Source organism: Buteo buteo, chromosome 26 (assembly GCF_964188355.1).
Source record: "Buteo buteo chromosome 26, bButBut1.hap1.1, whole genome shotgun sequence".
Lineage (NCBI taxonomy): Eukaryota > Metazoa > Chordata > Aves > Accipitriformes > Accipitridae > Buteo > Buteo buteo.
In genome coordinates, this window is record NC_134196.1 from 16615235 (window position 1) to 16630095 (window position 14861).

Here is a 14861-nt window from a genome sequence, read left to right on the forward strand (position 1 = left end):
GCATAGACAAGCAAGAAATGGGCCCCAAGACTACCAAGAGCCTCATCAGATAACATGCCAAGTACCTGAAAATGTCTCAAAATATTTGACTTTTCAAGTTTACAGAGAGGATTGTTCGTTTTTTGCTTTGAACTTACAGAAAAGCAAAATTTAAGACCCAAGGGCTGAAGGTATACATAGAACTTATGAAAACATGCAAGTGGGCTGGGACAAAACCAGAATGTTAGCAGTACTTCTACTCGGGCAATCAAGCTTGCTACAGCATAAATGTTCCAGGCCACAAAGAAGCTCTTTCTGTCTGTCTTTGGAAAGGAAATAATCACATTGGAAGGAGCTACTTTAAAACTGTACCTTCTTTTATAGGAAACAATAAAAACACTGTTTCTTACCAATAAAAACGTATACCAGTAAAAAGCAGAAGGAAGCCTATTACTCTTGCATTAGTTAAACTAAGACCAAAATCAGCATACTCCAGAAGAACATAGATGAGAATGCAGTTGCTTGCCAGTGGGAATTTTCATTTTAAGTGGGATTAGGAAGAGCAGAAAGTCTGTTTGTTTTTTAACCAGGCTTTTTTCAGCATCTAGTTCAATGCCATGGAAGTAATGCATGATACAACCTTGACAACATCCGATTTAAAAAGTTGAACTAAAAACTGGAGAAGCAACCACTCCCTCCTCCCTCACCATCAAAATAAGCTGGTGAGTTTATAAACTAGGATTCTGCACAGCATTTATTTCAGTCCCACTGGAGAGACAATACAGCATTACAAAAGAGTATAAGGCAAGAGAGGCTCCTTAAGAGTCACAACATTTAAACAACTGGCAATTAAGATTCCACTTTAAATATTTACCTTCACATTCAGACATTGATAGAAATGAACATTCTTTTTTATTGCAACCCAGAATTCAAGTCTTCTAGCTTCAATTTTTCACTGACAAAAAAAGACCCACCCCATAAACTGAAGCTCAGCATGAAGAAAGTCAGAAAGAAAAAGAACTAGGAAAAGATGACCACTGCAGCCAGACAACTGCAAACCCACTGGATTCTTGCCACTTGGCTCCATAATAAAGCTGAAAAGTGACAGACCACTGAAAAAGCCGTGTATGACAACAACCTCCTCTATTACAGCAAAAACTTTGCTGCTTTGCTTGAAATACAAATGCACAGTGTAGAAAAACCATTTATGACAGAAAGGACTACTAGAAGATGCTCAAAATCCATGTTCTGCTGACTGAAGAGTCTTTTGTCCCAGCAGTTTCCCTTTCAAAATAAAGAAATACCTCTTCTTCCAAACTGTCTTTAAGTATCTGACTGATAACTTAACAGTAGGAAACTCAAGTCTACAAGCTCCAATTTATCTGCTGTCAGATACAACCAATTACATTACTTCCAGTAAGAGTAAGGCATGTCAGAATTTGACCAACTAAAGAGTATTTTTTAAAATTCACGAAAAGGTACACACAACTCATTTTCACTACATGCCCTCTGCTGTATTTCTGCAGCAGCTGTAACAGAAAAGCTCATTTTGCTTGAAAACAAGACAGACACTGAATGCAGAGAAAAAGTCTATTGAACAAGATAATAGAGAAATAGCACTGTCAGTTCACATAACAATACTCAAGCAACAAAGTACTGTTTAAAAGTTAGTTGCAGAAATTAAAACAATTATATTTGTAAAATATAACTGAACTTCAATACCTTGGCCTTGCCATACTTTCGACGGTATTACTAAGATTTTGTCACACGCTGCAGAAGGTTGCATCCATTTCCAAACCAAGAACTCGGCACCACCTATTCTTCGTGTTTCTGTGCAAACTCTAGATTCATTTGCTGCAAGAAAGTCAACTGCTCTATTCCAGACCTTCTTCATTTTCCTCCTTAAAAATTGAAGCAAGAATTACAAAGTTAGCATTATAACAACCTGCATAGCTGACATCCAGCATGTAAGAGAAATCCAATGGTTTTTTCCCCCACCTGTGTCAATAAGAATCTCCAAAATATTATACTATGCAACCTACTGAAATTAACTTAGTTAATCAACCAATTATTTTATTTTTACTATTTTTCCTTGATTACACATAAGAAAATTCAGTACTTCTAGTGAGAACATACCTGTCCTGAGGTGGTATTAGAGAATCACGCACGTGCAAAATCGGCATGTAAGGCTGCAAATCTTTATTTTCAGAGCATGCCTCGCTGTGACTTCTTAGAACATCTGAGGACACCATAAGAAAGACTGGTAACTATGTAGTTCATGCAAACATGAAGACAAATAGCAGTTCTGGCAATGAACAGCTATTCTGAAGACCCCTCCCAGTTTCAGTAGTTAAGATGTTTTGAGCATTTGAAGCATTTTTCCTCCCAACCATGCTGAAAGCAAATCAAGAAAACTAACCACACACAGCACCTCCAAGTACCCCAAATAACTTTGGAATAAAGGAAAAGAGTTCTTGCACTTACTCTTGATTGGTACTTTTAGCTGTTAGCTAAGACAGTCACCTTTGAAAATAAAGTGCTTTCCCCCCCCCACCCCAAAAAAACTTGATTTGCAAACAAAAAAGGTAGGAAAATGGTAAAAACAAGAAAACAGCTCCAATTTGTCTGCCATCTCTGTATTTACGATAATTGCTGTAGGTGAAAGTAATAAGACAATTTAAGTAAAAACACAGCCCAAAACAGAGCTTAAAAACTACAAACACAAACTGCTGAAAACATTTTGGCTTCAAGTAGAAAGGCAGAATTTCAGAACTGAATTATGCATTCTATTTCAGTGACATAATTTCTGCTCAAAGTGATTGATTAAAAAGCTGCTTTTTCTATGAAAAGGCATTAAGGATGGAATTGAGAACTAACACGCATTTTAGGAGTGGATATTTTAGCTAAAGATCGCTGAAAAAACAGGTACAGAAAGCAACATGCCACCCCCTACTTACAGTCAAACATCGCATTTGTATTTGCTTTCAACAGTAAGATAAAATACCGCCAAGACAATGGAAATTTATTATAGCCATGTTGATGTAATTCACAAATTACAATCTTTATACCAAAAGCTTTGATTAGGTTTAAAGGATGATTATTATTTTTTTTAAAGAGAGAAACAAAGCACGAGACACATATTTGACCAAGAACTCTAACAGCATGATGACTGACAACTAAACAGGCAGCAAACATAACTGAATTAATGCCAGTACTTTGAAAGCTTATACAGAGGTGATACAGATACAGAGGTCACACAAAATGCCATACCTATGATTTTTACCACCATATCATACATCTGCCTCGTTTCTTCTTCCTCTTTTGCCCAACGGTATTTCATGTAGTGCAAGACTCCCCAAACCACTGCTATACCTGCATTAAGATGTATAATACTGTTTAAACAGCATTAGAACATTGGTTTACAGCACATACTTCAGAAGTTAGCTGAACTAGCTAACATTTTGAAGTACTTAAGTTTCAAAGCTAGTGAAATACACTGTACTCACTGTCAATATTTTATTTTTACTAACACAGCAACATGAACTCTTAAACTTTGAAGAGTAGTTACCTTTAGAAAAACATTTCATTGTTTTAACAATAGCCTGGTATCCCATGCCTGTGGTTTGAAATTTTACCCATTTGTGAAGAAAAACAGTACAACAATTATATTGGAAAAATTCAAAGTCATATCAAAAGTCACATAAACTGACAATTTAGAACATGTTAAAGATTTAAAAATACACAATATTCACTGATTCATATACAAGCCACATGCTTTAGATATACCAGTCAAAACTAATTAACTTGGACTCCTTCAGTTCAGCTACAGATTTGTATTTTTTGCAACAAAGTACTGCATGCTCTTTTTCTATTACTTTAAAGATTATTCCCCAAAAGGACAATCTAGTTAGGAAGGCCAACAGCATAAGCGGAAAATAAAAATCTTATTCCTTCTTCTATCTCAGGCTGAGGGCACCACTACACCCGTGATCTCTTAAAAAAAAAAAAAAAAAACCAACAACACCACACACACCACACAAAAAAAACCCCACCCCCACCAAAAAAAAAACCCCCACCAAAAAACCACACCACCACCAAAACCACACATACACAAATTATACGTAGTTTGGTTTGCATACCAGTGATCACAAGGAAATGTTAACTGATACATCAAAGAGACCAGGGGACACCACTTTAGGCCAAAATGGGTGTTAGTTTATGACAATACATCTAACATTTATACAATGGTTTATTTTTGAAATTGTGCTTCCTATTAACCTTAATTACAGATGAGAAAGTTGAGACAAGGAGCAATTTGCTCAGCATGACTGATGAGACCAGTGGTTGACTTGGATACTGAGTTTCATCTCTGCATCCCAATTCAACCCTCACATTGACTATTAACAGGAAGATGGCAATCTGCGACAGTTTGCCTTTGATTCTTTTGGTTTGTCAAAAAGCTCACGAAGAAAGTCTCAAGTCTTCCGCTCATAAGCATGAGATTATTAAGATATTAGGATAAAAAAAGTATTAAATATTCAATAGGTGCATGAGATGAACACTGCATCTTCAATATTTCTAACCAGCCACAAGGAAAGGACTGAAGTGTCTGCATTCAGCTGAACTGTATTTTTATGCTGCATAGTTTTCAGTATGGTAAAGAATTAAATAAACTTGAAAGAATTTGAAGCTTAACTAGAGAACTATCAAAAACTAAACAAATTAGTCTTACTGAAGGACTAGATACATTTTCAGAACATCATCTGAGAGGTAAGACTTTTTGGTGACAACCATGTTGGGTATCCAACTTTTCCTAAAACTAGGAAAATCATCTTTTCTGTAGTTATGTTTCCAAAGTTCCTGGAAAAACAGTGAAATATCCTCAAAATTAAGGCTATCATGTCTTTTTACTGAGCATTTTGCTTTTTCAAATCAGTTCAAACTGGAATTTTTGAAAGCCATAAGGTATTGCTTTGGCAGGGAAAAAGACAGAGTTCCCAAAGAATGAGTACAGCAGCAGATGATAGCAACCAATGTGAAAATACAGTGATGCAACGAAAGTGCAAAGCAACCTGCATTGTAATCAAGATACTGATAGGATCTCCAAGTTTTGTGGTTGAATAAAAACTTTCTCTAAACATGCTGTTTACTTCTCCCTGTTCAGTTACATAAACGCAAGTTATAACAAAAAATGTTTGATTTTTTAATTAAACTTACCCAAAAGCAATATTGATAATCTGTGAGTTACATTAACAAATGCACGGCGAAAACGACACCTGAAAGACATCTTTGGACTAGTGGATTCCAGATACTTCACATCTGTCACATTAGTGACATCCATCTCATTAGGGTCATTGCTGAGACACCTATTCAAAAATACACAGTATTTATGAAAAAGGATGCCTTCTGTTAGAAGAAATTAAGATAAGAAATAAAGACCACTTACTTTATGCCAACGTCTTCCCCACTATTCAAGATCCATTGTAATGCTGTGTTAAGTACACTTTCATATTCTGGATCTAAATTCTGTCAAAAGACAAATATTAATAAGTAATTCCATAAATAACCAGAAAGTTATCATGCCACAATAAAATTCAGATACTGCACAGATTAGTAGCCAAAACTACGTGGTTTTGTTCTTGATTCTTCAGATTTTGCATAAGTGTTCACTACACAAAGTGAATCTATACATGCTATGAGCAGGTATCTGACTTACTAGCATTCCTCAAATTAAGGACTGTTTGAAAAGCCAAGGCACATTCACTGTTTTATTATTAATAATTCTAACCTACAGCAAGAAAAAAATTATTCAGCCACTAGGCGGTGCTCATGGAAAATCTACTTCAAGAGTAAAAACCAGATATAAACCCAGCTGAAAATGGGTCCTATAAAAGCAGTTCAGGTGGGGGCTTTTTTGGTGTGGGGTTGTTTGGGTTTTTTTTGGTTTGTTTTGTTAGTTGTTTTTTTTTAAAGAAGCTTGAGGAAAATAAATTTTAACTGATATTTTGCAAATAGTCCAGTGTTGTAGTTCAAGAACTGGTATTACTATGTAGAAATTGACTTTTTTTTTTTTTAATTAGTTGGTATCAGCTATCATAGAACATTTACTGCTATTTGAGCTAAGGCTGTCTCCATAGTTCACTTTGCATGTTCTTTTGCAGGAAAAAAGAAAAGCAAAAATGGAAGTTACTACGGTATTTGAAATTATACTCTCCAAAAAGATTTATCTCCATCTCTCCTTTGAACCTCACATAATGTAACTGGCCTAGAATTAAAGGATAAGCACTTACAAAAAACCAGTAACTTTTATTTTCACTTTGAGAGTAAAATATTAAAGTTTTATCACTGAACACTGAAATTCTGCAAAGGAGTTATATTTATACTCCCAAAATGAGGAACTGTAGGGTTAATGAGACTTCATACAAAGTAACAAATTTTCATATGAGATTTGAGCTTCTTATCAGAGCTAAAACAGTGGTTATGATAACAACTGTCATCTTTTCAGCACAATAGATAGGTAAGTCCACCAATTATCGGGCATCAGCTTCATTTTTTCCAGTGTATTCCCACAATGCACTGGTTTTAGCAGATATAGAATATCATCGCCAAACCATAAACCAGTGTTAGTAGCTTCTTCAGGATGCTCTTAACATTGCCACTTTTTGTCCACTATGTAAACATTTGCCAAAACGTAAAATTTTTACATGTTTGTATATTAAGTCACATCAGCTTAACTCCCCCCATCCAATCAGAGAAATCTTATACTCTCAGCCTTTTAAAAGCTTCAAGTAGTCTTCCACTGAAGGGTACACCAGCATGGGCTAAAATAAACCCTACAGCTATCAAGACAAGGCAAAAGTCATCTTTTATTTGGGGAATGAGGCAGGGGAATGACAGCAGAGTGGGATTTCATAATACTGCACACCTATCAAGTTAACAAAAAGGCCTTTTTTCACCATTTCTATTTAAAGCATCCATGAATGGTGTCTCCATACAGCTGCTGCCTGTCAGGCCTGCTGCACAGGGACACATGTCAACCTCTCCTCCCAAAGAAAAGACGACAGCATCCTTTTCTACTAACTCTCAAAACATAGTATACTGATTTCTAGAGAAGATTCTAGAGATCTGAATTTCATAAATTTATGATTTTCATGTTGGTCAACTATCTCCATCAATTCAATTTAAGCCCTGGTGTTTTAACTAAGGGGAAAAAAACTGCATGCCATTGAATCACTATCATCTACACTTCCATTGCAATTAAGCCAGTTTATTTCACCTTCCCTCTCCCCCAAAATCTTGCTACACGCCCAAATAAAAATCATAAAGTAGCATGTGTTAAAGACATAAATTCCAAACATTTCCAAATAACATTGTATACCAAGTCAAATTTTAGTCAATACAACTAGATATGAAACCAGGCCTTACAATTTATAACTTACACAAATCTTATACACAACCAACGAAAAAATACCTCATTTGCTTACTTTTAAATACGCAGCTGCCTCCTGGACGGTAAGATTTCTTTGAATAGAGCTGCCACATTCATGTTCCCCTGGTAAAATTAAACTTGTGTTTATTTTTATTTACTTATTACTGCATTATATAAAATAAAATCACCTAAACACAAGCTTAAAGTTAACACAATTTACACAAGCAGCAGTAGCTCAATAATTCTCACAAGTTCCACTAAAAATTTAGAAAAATGTCTGGACAAATTTCTCCTTCAAAAAAATATAAAAAATGAAGACTGTCACAGCTAATAATATGTATAAATCACATCAATACAACTTCATATACTGCTCAGAAAGTATAATTTCGTATTTACACTGGAAGTAGAACAAAACATGCTATGAAGAACTATCAAAAGGACGTTACTATGGAACAGTTGCTGTACCCTGATTCAGCTTCTTCCAAATAATTTCTATTTACTCTGAAATATGTATTATCTTTTATACAGACTAAGTTAGTTCCAGTTGCAACATATCCACAACAGTATTTCAGGCACTACAAAGTTACTACATTTTAGATTGGTCCAAGTTATCACAATAACTCATCACCTTCCTGAACATGCACAAAATCCCAATATGGCCTGAAACTGGTGGTTTTACCATCCTTCTAATTCTTTTGGAAAGTATACAGAAGTAGTCAGGAAATAAGGTGTTATATGCACAGTCAGTCCTCACAGCCATGCGCCACCATCTTCCTGATTTTCTTTGCTAAACTGAAGGTACCTGATTCATGCAAAAAAAACTTGTATTGACAGTCATACCAACATGAAGTCACACAGAAAAAGAAAAGGTCTAACACCAGTTTTACCTATCACTAGGCCATAATTTTTGAGAAACTGTCAGGGAGTGGCAATTCACTTTTTTCTTGATCTCTCTAAAAAGAAAGAAATCTTAGCATCTGTAACTATAATTTTACTGTGTCAAAAGAACAAAATAGTAAACAACAAATTCAGTCTTTTACTGGCTCGGGGTTACGCCTGCCTTATCCTCCTGAATCTATGCCAAGCTCTATTATTCCTAAAGCCATAGCAAGGCTAGGAAACTTTAAGAATCTCATGCATATAATATAAATATAAACATTTGCTTATACTCTTACAAAGTATTTAAAGTTGGAATTACTCCACACTGGAATACCCTTTAAATGGAGCAACTTCAAGTATTAATTCCCCTCACAAACAAGAACATTTGAGGCAATCTGAATAAAAATTAGGCAACACTAGCAAGTTACGGAGAAGCATCTTCATGTCTCATTCACAGTAGGGAGTTCCAAAGAAATAAGTGTTTCTATGAAGCAAAAGTCTTCTCAGACTGCTAAAGCAAAGTTTTGTTCAATACACTTCAATAGATTTAAGTGAATTTGGCCTTGCAAGCACATCAACGTAACAGGGATGCTCTTCTTTTACTGTTGGGTTGTATAGAAATAGGAACACTCTTTCATTTAAGAGTGCTCATATGCTACCTGGACTAGAAGTGCTGCTGGAACTAAGCCTGTATGCATGTGTGTATTTTCAATCAAGCACTGAGCAGAAAAGGCACTACTTTAAAAGTTGTTTCACTTGATAATTAACATGCAACATCTTAGACTTCAAAAGTGCTTGAGTCTACTGCAATAGCAAAACTACAGAGATCACTGGTGAAAATTGACACCACCTTTGCCAACAAAACATTCTGAACTTAGAAGTCAGCCCCAGAATTAGAGATATGAGCTATTCTTGTATGTAATTTAGGCAGACATTCTTTTTCTGCAGCATAAACTCTACAACCTGTAAATTCACATGACTAATCATCAGTGACTTAAATATTTCAAGATTAGCAGATTTGGGAAAACTATATATCATACTTGTACTCTGGTGTAAACACATTGTTTTAAATCTAGAACTGATGGAATAAATACAACAAAACCAAAGTGTATCTCTGTAGAAGCCATATGTACAGTCTCAATCAGGTATTAAGCTGTATGACAGTAGCAAGTCTGATAGGTATTCATCCATTTAACATTTTTTTGTTCTTTGGTAAGACCTGAAGTCTTCCTGGGGTCTTTCTAATACAGAAAAAGCATTTTAGTCATAATTCAAGTGAACAAAACAGCTTGCAAAAGCAGGGGGATGAGACCCTTCTGCTTAGGAACTTTGGGGTTTTTTGTTTGTTGGTTTTTAATTATCTAGATAAGCAGGAAAGCCCGTTCATGAAATAAGAAAGAGTAGAAAGGGTGAGGTTAATACACACAAAAGAAAAATAAACAAACCACACAAGCAGGAGACCAGATTGTGAAAAATTAATGCTTAAAAAACAAGTTTCAGGATTAATTTCAGATTTTCAATCTTACAAGAACACGGTATTACCTCTTATAAGAGGACAAAAGCTCCCTCAGGTGGGGGACTACTGGATTACTTTGGTAGTTTTAAATTCTAATCTTATTTGCCTTCCTCTAAGAATTACATTTATGCAGTATGCAGCCAACACACTGACTTCACAGCTTATGGTCTCATCTTCAAAAACCAGCAGACAGCTTCCTCACAGTCTACCTTCTGAAATTTTTTTCAGGTTATATTGCCTCTGAACAAGTTTAACAATTAAAAACACCTCTGCTGCCTAGGCCTTGACAATGTCAAAGGCCCATCAGTTCAAATTACCTTCATGCAATACTGGGGGGGTGTGGGGTGTGTGTGTGTAAAAAAATCACTTTCATCTTGCCTCCCACTCTTGAAACGAGTAAGCTAATCAGACTTATGCAGTTTCAGTCCTGTACAAAAAGCTGCTGGAGATGCAGTTTCTCATTCCAACCCATCTATTGCTGAGAACCTTTTAACAGCTTTCTTCTGAGAAACTCTGAATTTGAAAGCCTGCAGAAAGTTAGGCAATTCACAAGTCAGACAACCTTCTGGTTTACTGAAAACAGCAGGATATTCCTATATGCCATTTCAGTCAAGCTTTAGCTAATAGTTCTGCAAATGAAGGCTTACTTTGAATAACTTTGGTGCAATCATTAACCACTTGGCTTGGAAACCCACTTTCCATAGTCTGAGCCAAAAATGTTTCCCAACTGTTCCATCTGAGGCCCTATATCCCAGGAATAAAACTGAAGCTGAGGCAAAAAAAAAACCTAAACCAAACCAAAAAAACTTTACACAGGTCTGCTGCAAGAGACATCTAAGCTCTTTGTAAAACCTGCCCCTCTGTTAAACGCCTATTGTGAGCTTATAGAAAGCACGGATCTTTGTGCTCAAACTTTTCTTGGGCACAGATCACTTCAATTTCAAGTGCAATCAGAGAACCATTCTACTTGCCTTTGTAGGGAGGGAAGAAGTAACACATCCCAACAAGGATCACAAAATTACCTTTTAGCTTATGTTAGAGTACTTGGGCAAGTCACATACGAAGCTGAGTTGTTCTCTTAGAAATATTAAGAAAAAAGCAACTAAAGGCTCAGTTCAAAAGAAACATTTAAGTCTGTTCTCACAATTGCTTTCAGTACAGAAAGTAAGCGGGATCTGCGTTTCCATGCAGGCTAGAACATTTGAAACTGACTTTCATTTAGGCATTCAGCTGAATTTATGAGCTGCAGCATATACACTTAACAGAAATATTCAGAATTTTAAAATATTTGCTTTACAATGTAAATCATTCTCTTAAAAGTACCAGAACCAAAACCCAGTGGAAATCTAATACTTTAAGGAACGCAAGGATTTAGCACAGGTCACTAGCTTATAGCTTGATGTGATACAGTCAACCAATACAAAAAGCAAATGGCGTACAAAACATTTGTTTAGCAGGTCCCATGCTTACAGGTTACTTGCAGCAGGACACTAAAGCGGGTAGCTGAAGAAAAGCAGGAGCAGAACAAGTGTTGTGAGAGCAAGTAAGAGTGCCTGATCTCCCAAAGGCAAATTCAACAGTTTAATAACACTGCAGAAAACCAGAACTGGCTAAATAGTCTTTAAATCACTAGTTGGAAACAGCACAATATCAATTACCTAAAGAACTAAAGATTAAGGAGAGTGACAGAACAGAGCGCCTGTGACAGCAATCAGATACAGTAGCTGACACTTGAAATTAAGTAATATCTAGTGTTTTGCCAGGATTTTCTTCCAGCCATGGATGTATCAGTAAGCCTTACTACATATGCAAGTCTAATTCACTCCTGCATCTCAAGGACCCGTGCTGTCTACTAGCTCAGAAGGGAACCATCCAGATCTGATAGATCATCACTCCGTAGAGAATGCCAAGCAAAAGAAATGTCTAACTAAATAAAAATTCCTTAAGTAAAAAAAAAGAAGGGTCGTACCCATGGGTAGCTGGCTGCTTCTTGTGGATATAGTGGTTAGCTTTATCCATTTTGCAAGCCTTGCTGAAAATGGATGTGATCTATTGAAGTCTCTCCATGAAAGACCAAGACATCCAATAATCAACATATGCCTGAAGGACGTCTAATTTAAGTAAAGAACATCTTTTGGTTTAGGAGAAAGTGTTAGGCACTGAAATATATACTGCCTATAAAGAGTTGCTGTTTTGAAGAAAGGCTGAACCACTACACAAGAACACAGGAACACAAACTTCAACTCAGAACTGGATGAGTAGATAGATACTCCTTCTCCCTCTAGTTTCTTGTGAGGTAGGCATTACTCACCATAGGTTTGGCAGACTAGTAATCCTGAGAACAGTGATGCATTAAAAGCAATCTATTTTTCTATAGGATAATTAAATCATTTTACATCCTATCAGAGCACCACAGTACAGAATAGGCATCTACAGTAGGAACATAGTATATACTAAGTCAAATAAAATTAACAAACTGTTACCCTTTTTCTTCCTTCAAACAACTTCCAGTGTTTTACCTTCTAAAATAGAAGCCCCATCACTTGCTCTCCAATTGAATTTGACAGGGCAAGAAACAAGCTCAGTAAAAATGGAGGAAGTCTAATAAAACAAAGAGGGCTAGAAACCAAATTCTGAAGTGACCATCTTCATGGTAGTCAAGATGTTGAATAAAGCTTAACAGAACAGACTACTGCAAGTTTCCAGCCTGCCTTTTTAATATTAATAGTTATAACATGAACAAATGATTCATGGCCAAGTATGAAATGAGAGAAACTTTTCCAAGTATGTGACAGAGAGACCTGAAAAGCACCACTTTTACTAAAACTACATTCCTTTACTTCTCTGCCCTTTGAAGTGGTGCACCGTGTACAAGATCAACACTTAAACCCCTGCATCTCTCTAGCAGCTTTCTCTGTTCTATGACGTTTAAACAGCTTCCAGATATTGTGCCAGGTCTACATCAACATGGTATTCAAAAACGGACGGCAGACTTCTTCCTCTCATACCTCAAGAAACTTGGCATTGAGGATAACTTCTAAGTACAGATGAATTAGGTCATTCTTCAGACTGCATGAAAGCTACTCTGCTGAGCAACCAGGTGATATCACAACACAGCTTCAGTTTGTGGGATCATCTAACCAGAAAGTATAGCTATATTTTTTGAAAGTAAGTACTGAAGAATCTCCTGGCCAGGAATAGACTAATTAATAGAGATTAATGCACCTTTGAGAACTGGGGAAGAAAGCAGTCATCTTGGAGCATACAAATTCCTCTCATAAGGCAGACAGGTAAATGTTTTTGTAAGTGTACGTGCACATAAGTAAGCTCCAGCTAATGAAGAAAACTCCCTTTCTTTCACTGATGTAGAACTGAGGTGCCAAACCTTTTTATTCAGGCAAGAACTCTGTTTACTGTATGGCCACCAGAGGGCCAGATGACACACTGAGGGAACAGCAAGCTGTTATATTTTCTTTTCAAAAGAGGGAGAGAAGTAGCATAACCCATTACTTCCACTGCATGCCAGTCAGTGCTCTACTGCACACAGCTGTGGGTCTCATAAGACATTCCTACACACACCAGCTTGGCTACCCTGCATGGAAAAAAATTCTTTTGGCCCCAATGATTTATAGCATGGAATTATCTACTACCATCTATTAAGTATGAAATAGTTTGAAAGAGATAAAAGTGTATTAAGATGTAATTGACCTGTGAAAGATCAACACTGGAAGGCATTCACAGCCAGAAAGCAACAAAATGAAGACTAAAGCAGCTATTATTTTGCATATACTCAGATTAACATCATTCTTTCACTATTTTGGGTTAAAGAATAATGTAAACAAGAAGTAGTATGTGGGGTTTGTCCAAATATCTATTTTATTCACTGCAGATACTGTAAATGCTCTGGAAACAAAAAGCTTCTGCAAGAAGATTACTCTTGCAATTTAGAGGTACTACATAGCTGCTCAAATTTCTCACAGATTTCCTACATAGCCCTGATATATTAAATTGTCAGCCTCGTATCTGACAGAGTTGTTTCCACATTTTTTAATGTTTGAGAAATGTCTGTAAGTGGAAAAGCCTTCTTGGTGAAACTTGCTGTTGCAAAACAAATAGTTGGCACAAAGAACAGTAAGGCTTAAAAACAAAAAAAAAAAACCACAAAACCACTGCCTCCTAAATGCACTATGGATTAAATAAGCAAGGATGATAAATAAATGGCTTAATAGTCATGAAATAGATTCTGCTGTAACTCACACTCACCAGATGCCAAAGTTATAAATACAGTCTTAACTTTACCATTTACTGATTATGTGTAAATATCTATACAGTTTAAAGCTGTGTTAATTATGACTCTAGGCAAAAACACTGTATTTTTTACTTTGAATACTCAATACTGATCTAAACACCATCTGACACATTACTATATACAGCACTTTTCACTACTATATAATTAGTATGGTTAACAAACTATTTTGTCTAACAAGGCAATCTTGTTCAACCACTACTGTTCATTGTATTAGTAACCATTTTCTGATTGTTGCAAAGTATTTTGGTTTTCAGACATTTTTCCACCGTAGTGAAATAACTACCTTTAAAATAAATACATATTCATCTCCACATATAGCATATTTAAACCTCTTAATGAAATCAGCTTAATAAAGCATTAAGACATTAGATCAAAAACCATACAGGATCACAATATTCAACAGCTTATCCCATTAACTAAAAAACACTGCAACAAAGAGCGCTACACTGGTGAAAAAGGTAATGTAAGTGAGCTAGAAATGGGATTTCTAGTTTCCCCAAATGGAACTCTAAACGGTTATCAGGGCCCCAGCATATACCAGTTGTTGCAAATCACTATCTGAGCATAGACTTCTTTGTAGTTGTTGCCAAAACACTTAGTCACAATATTTTTAAAGCATTACCTGCTACTTGTGCCAATTTATCATGAAGTGCATATAAGCTGTTCATCATGAGACTTATTTCATCGTCCTAGAATTAGAAAAAACACATTAATGTTAAAATAAACATTAGTAGAGATGTATTTTTCTT

The 14861-nt window shown here is 36.0% G+C and overlaps 1 protein-coding gene across 2 annotated transcripts in view; it reads right to left on the reverse strand.

Annotated features, from left to right (window-relative positions):
- LEMD3 (LEM domain containing 3) overlaps positions 1-14861 on the reverse strand; it is a 51406-nt gene that overhangs the window by 13137 nt on the left and 23408 nt on the right. For both annotated transcript variants that reach the window (XR_012654527.1, XM_075058258.1), the window contains exons 3-9: positions 14735-14801; positions 7464-7531; positions 5426-5505; positions 5197-5345; positions 3250-3351; positions 2116-2218; positions 1702-1880 (exon numbers count right to left, since the gene is read on the reverse strand). Coding sequence is in view for 1 of the 2 variants with exons in the window: in XM_075058258.1 (XP_074914359.1) it covers positions 1702-1880; positions 2116-2218; positions 3250-3351; positions 5197-5345; positions 5426-5505; positions 7464-7531; positions 14735-14801 (748 nt within the window). In the remaining variant the exon portion in view is untranslated. The remainder of the gene's footprint in view (positions 1-1701; positions 1881-2115; positions 2219-3249; positions 3352-5196; positions 5346-5425; positions 5506-7463; positions 7532-14734; positions 14802-14861) is intronic.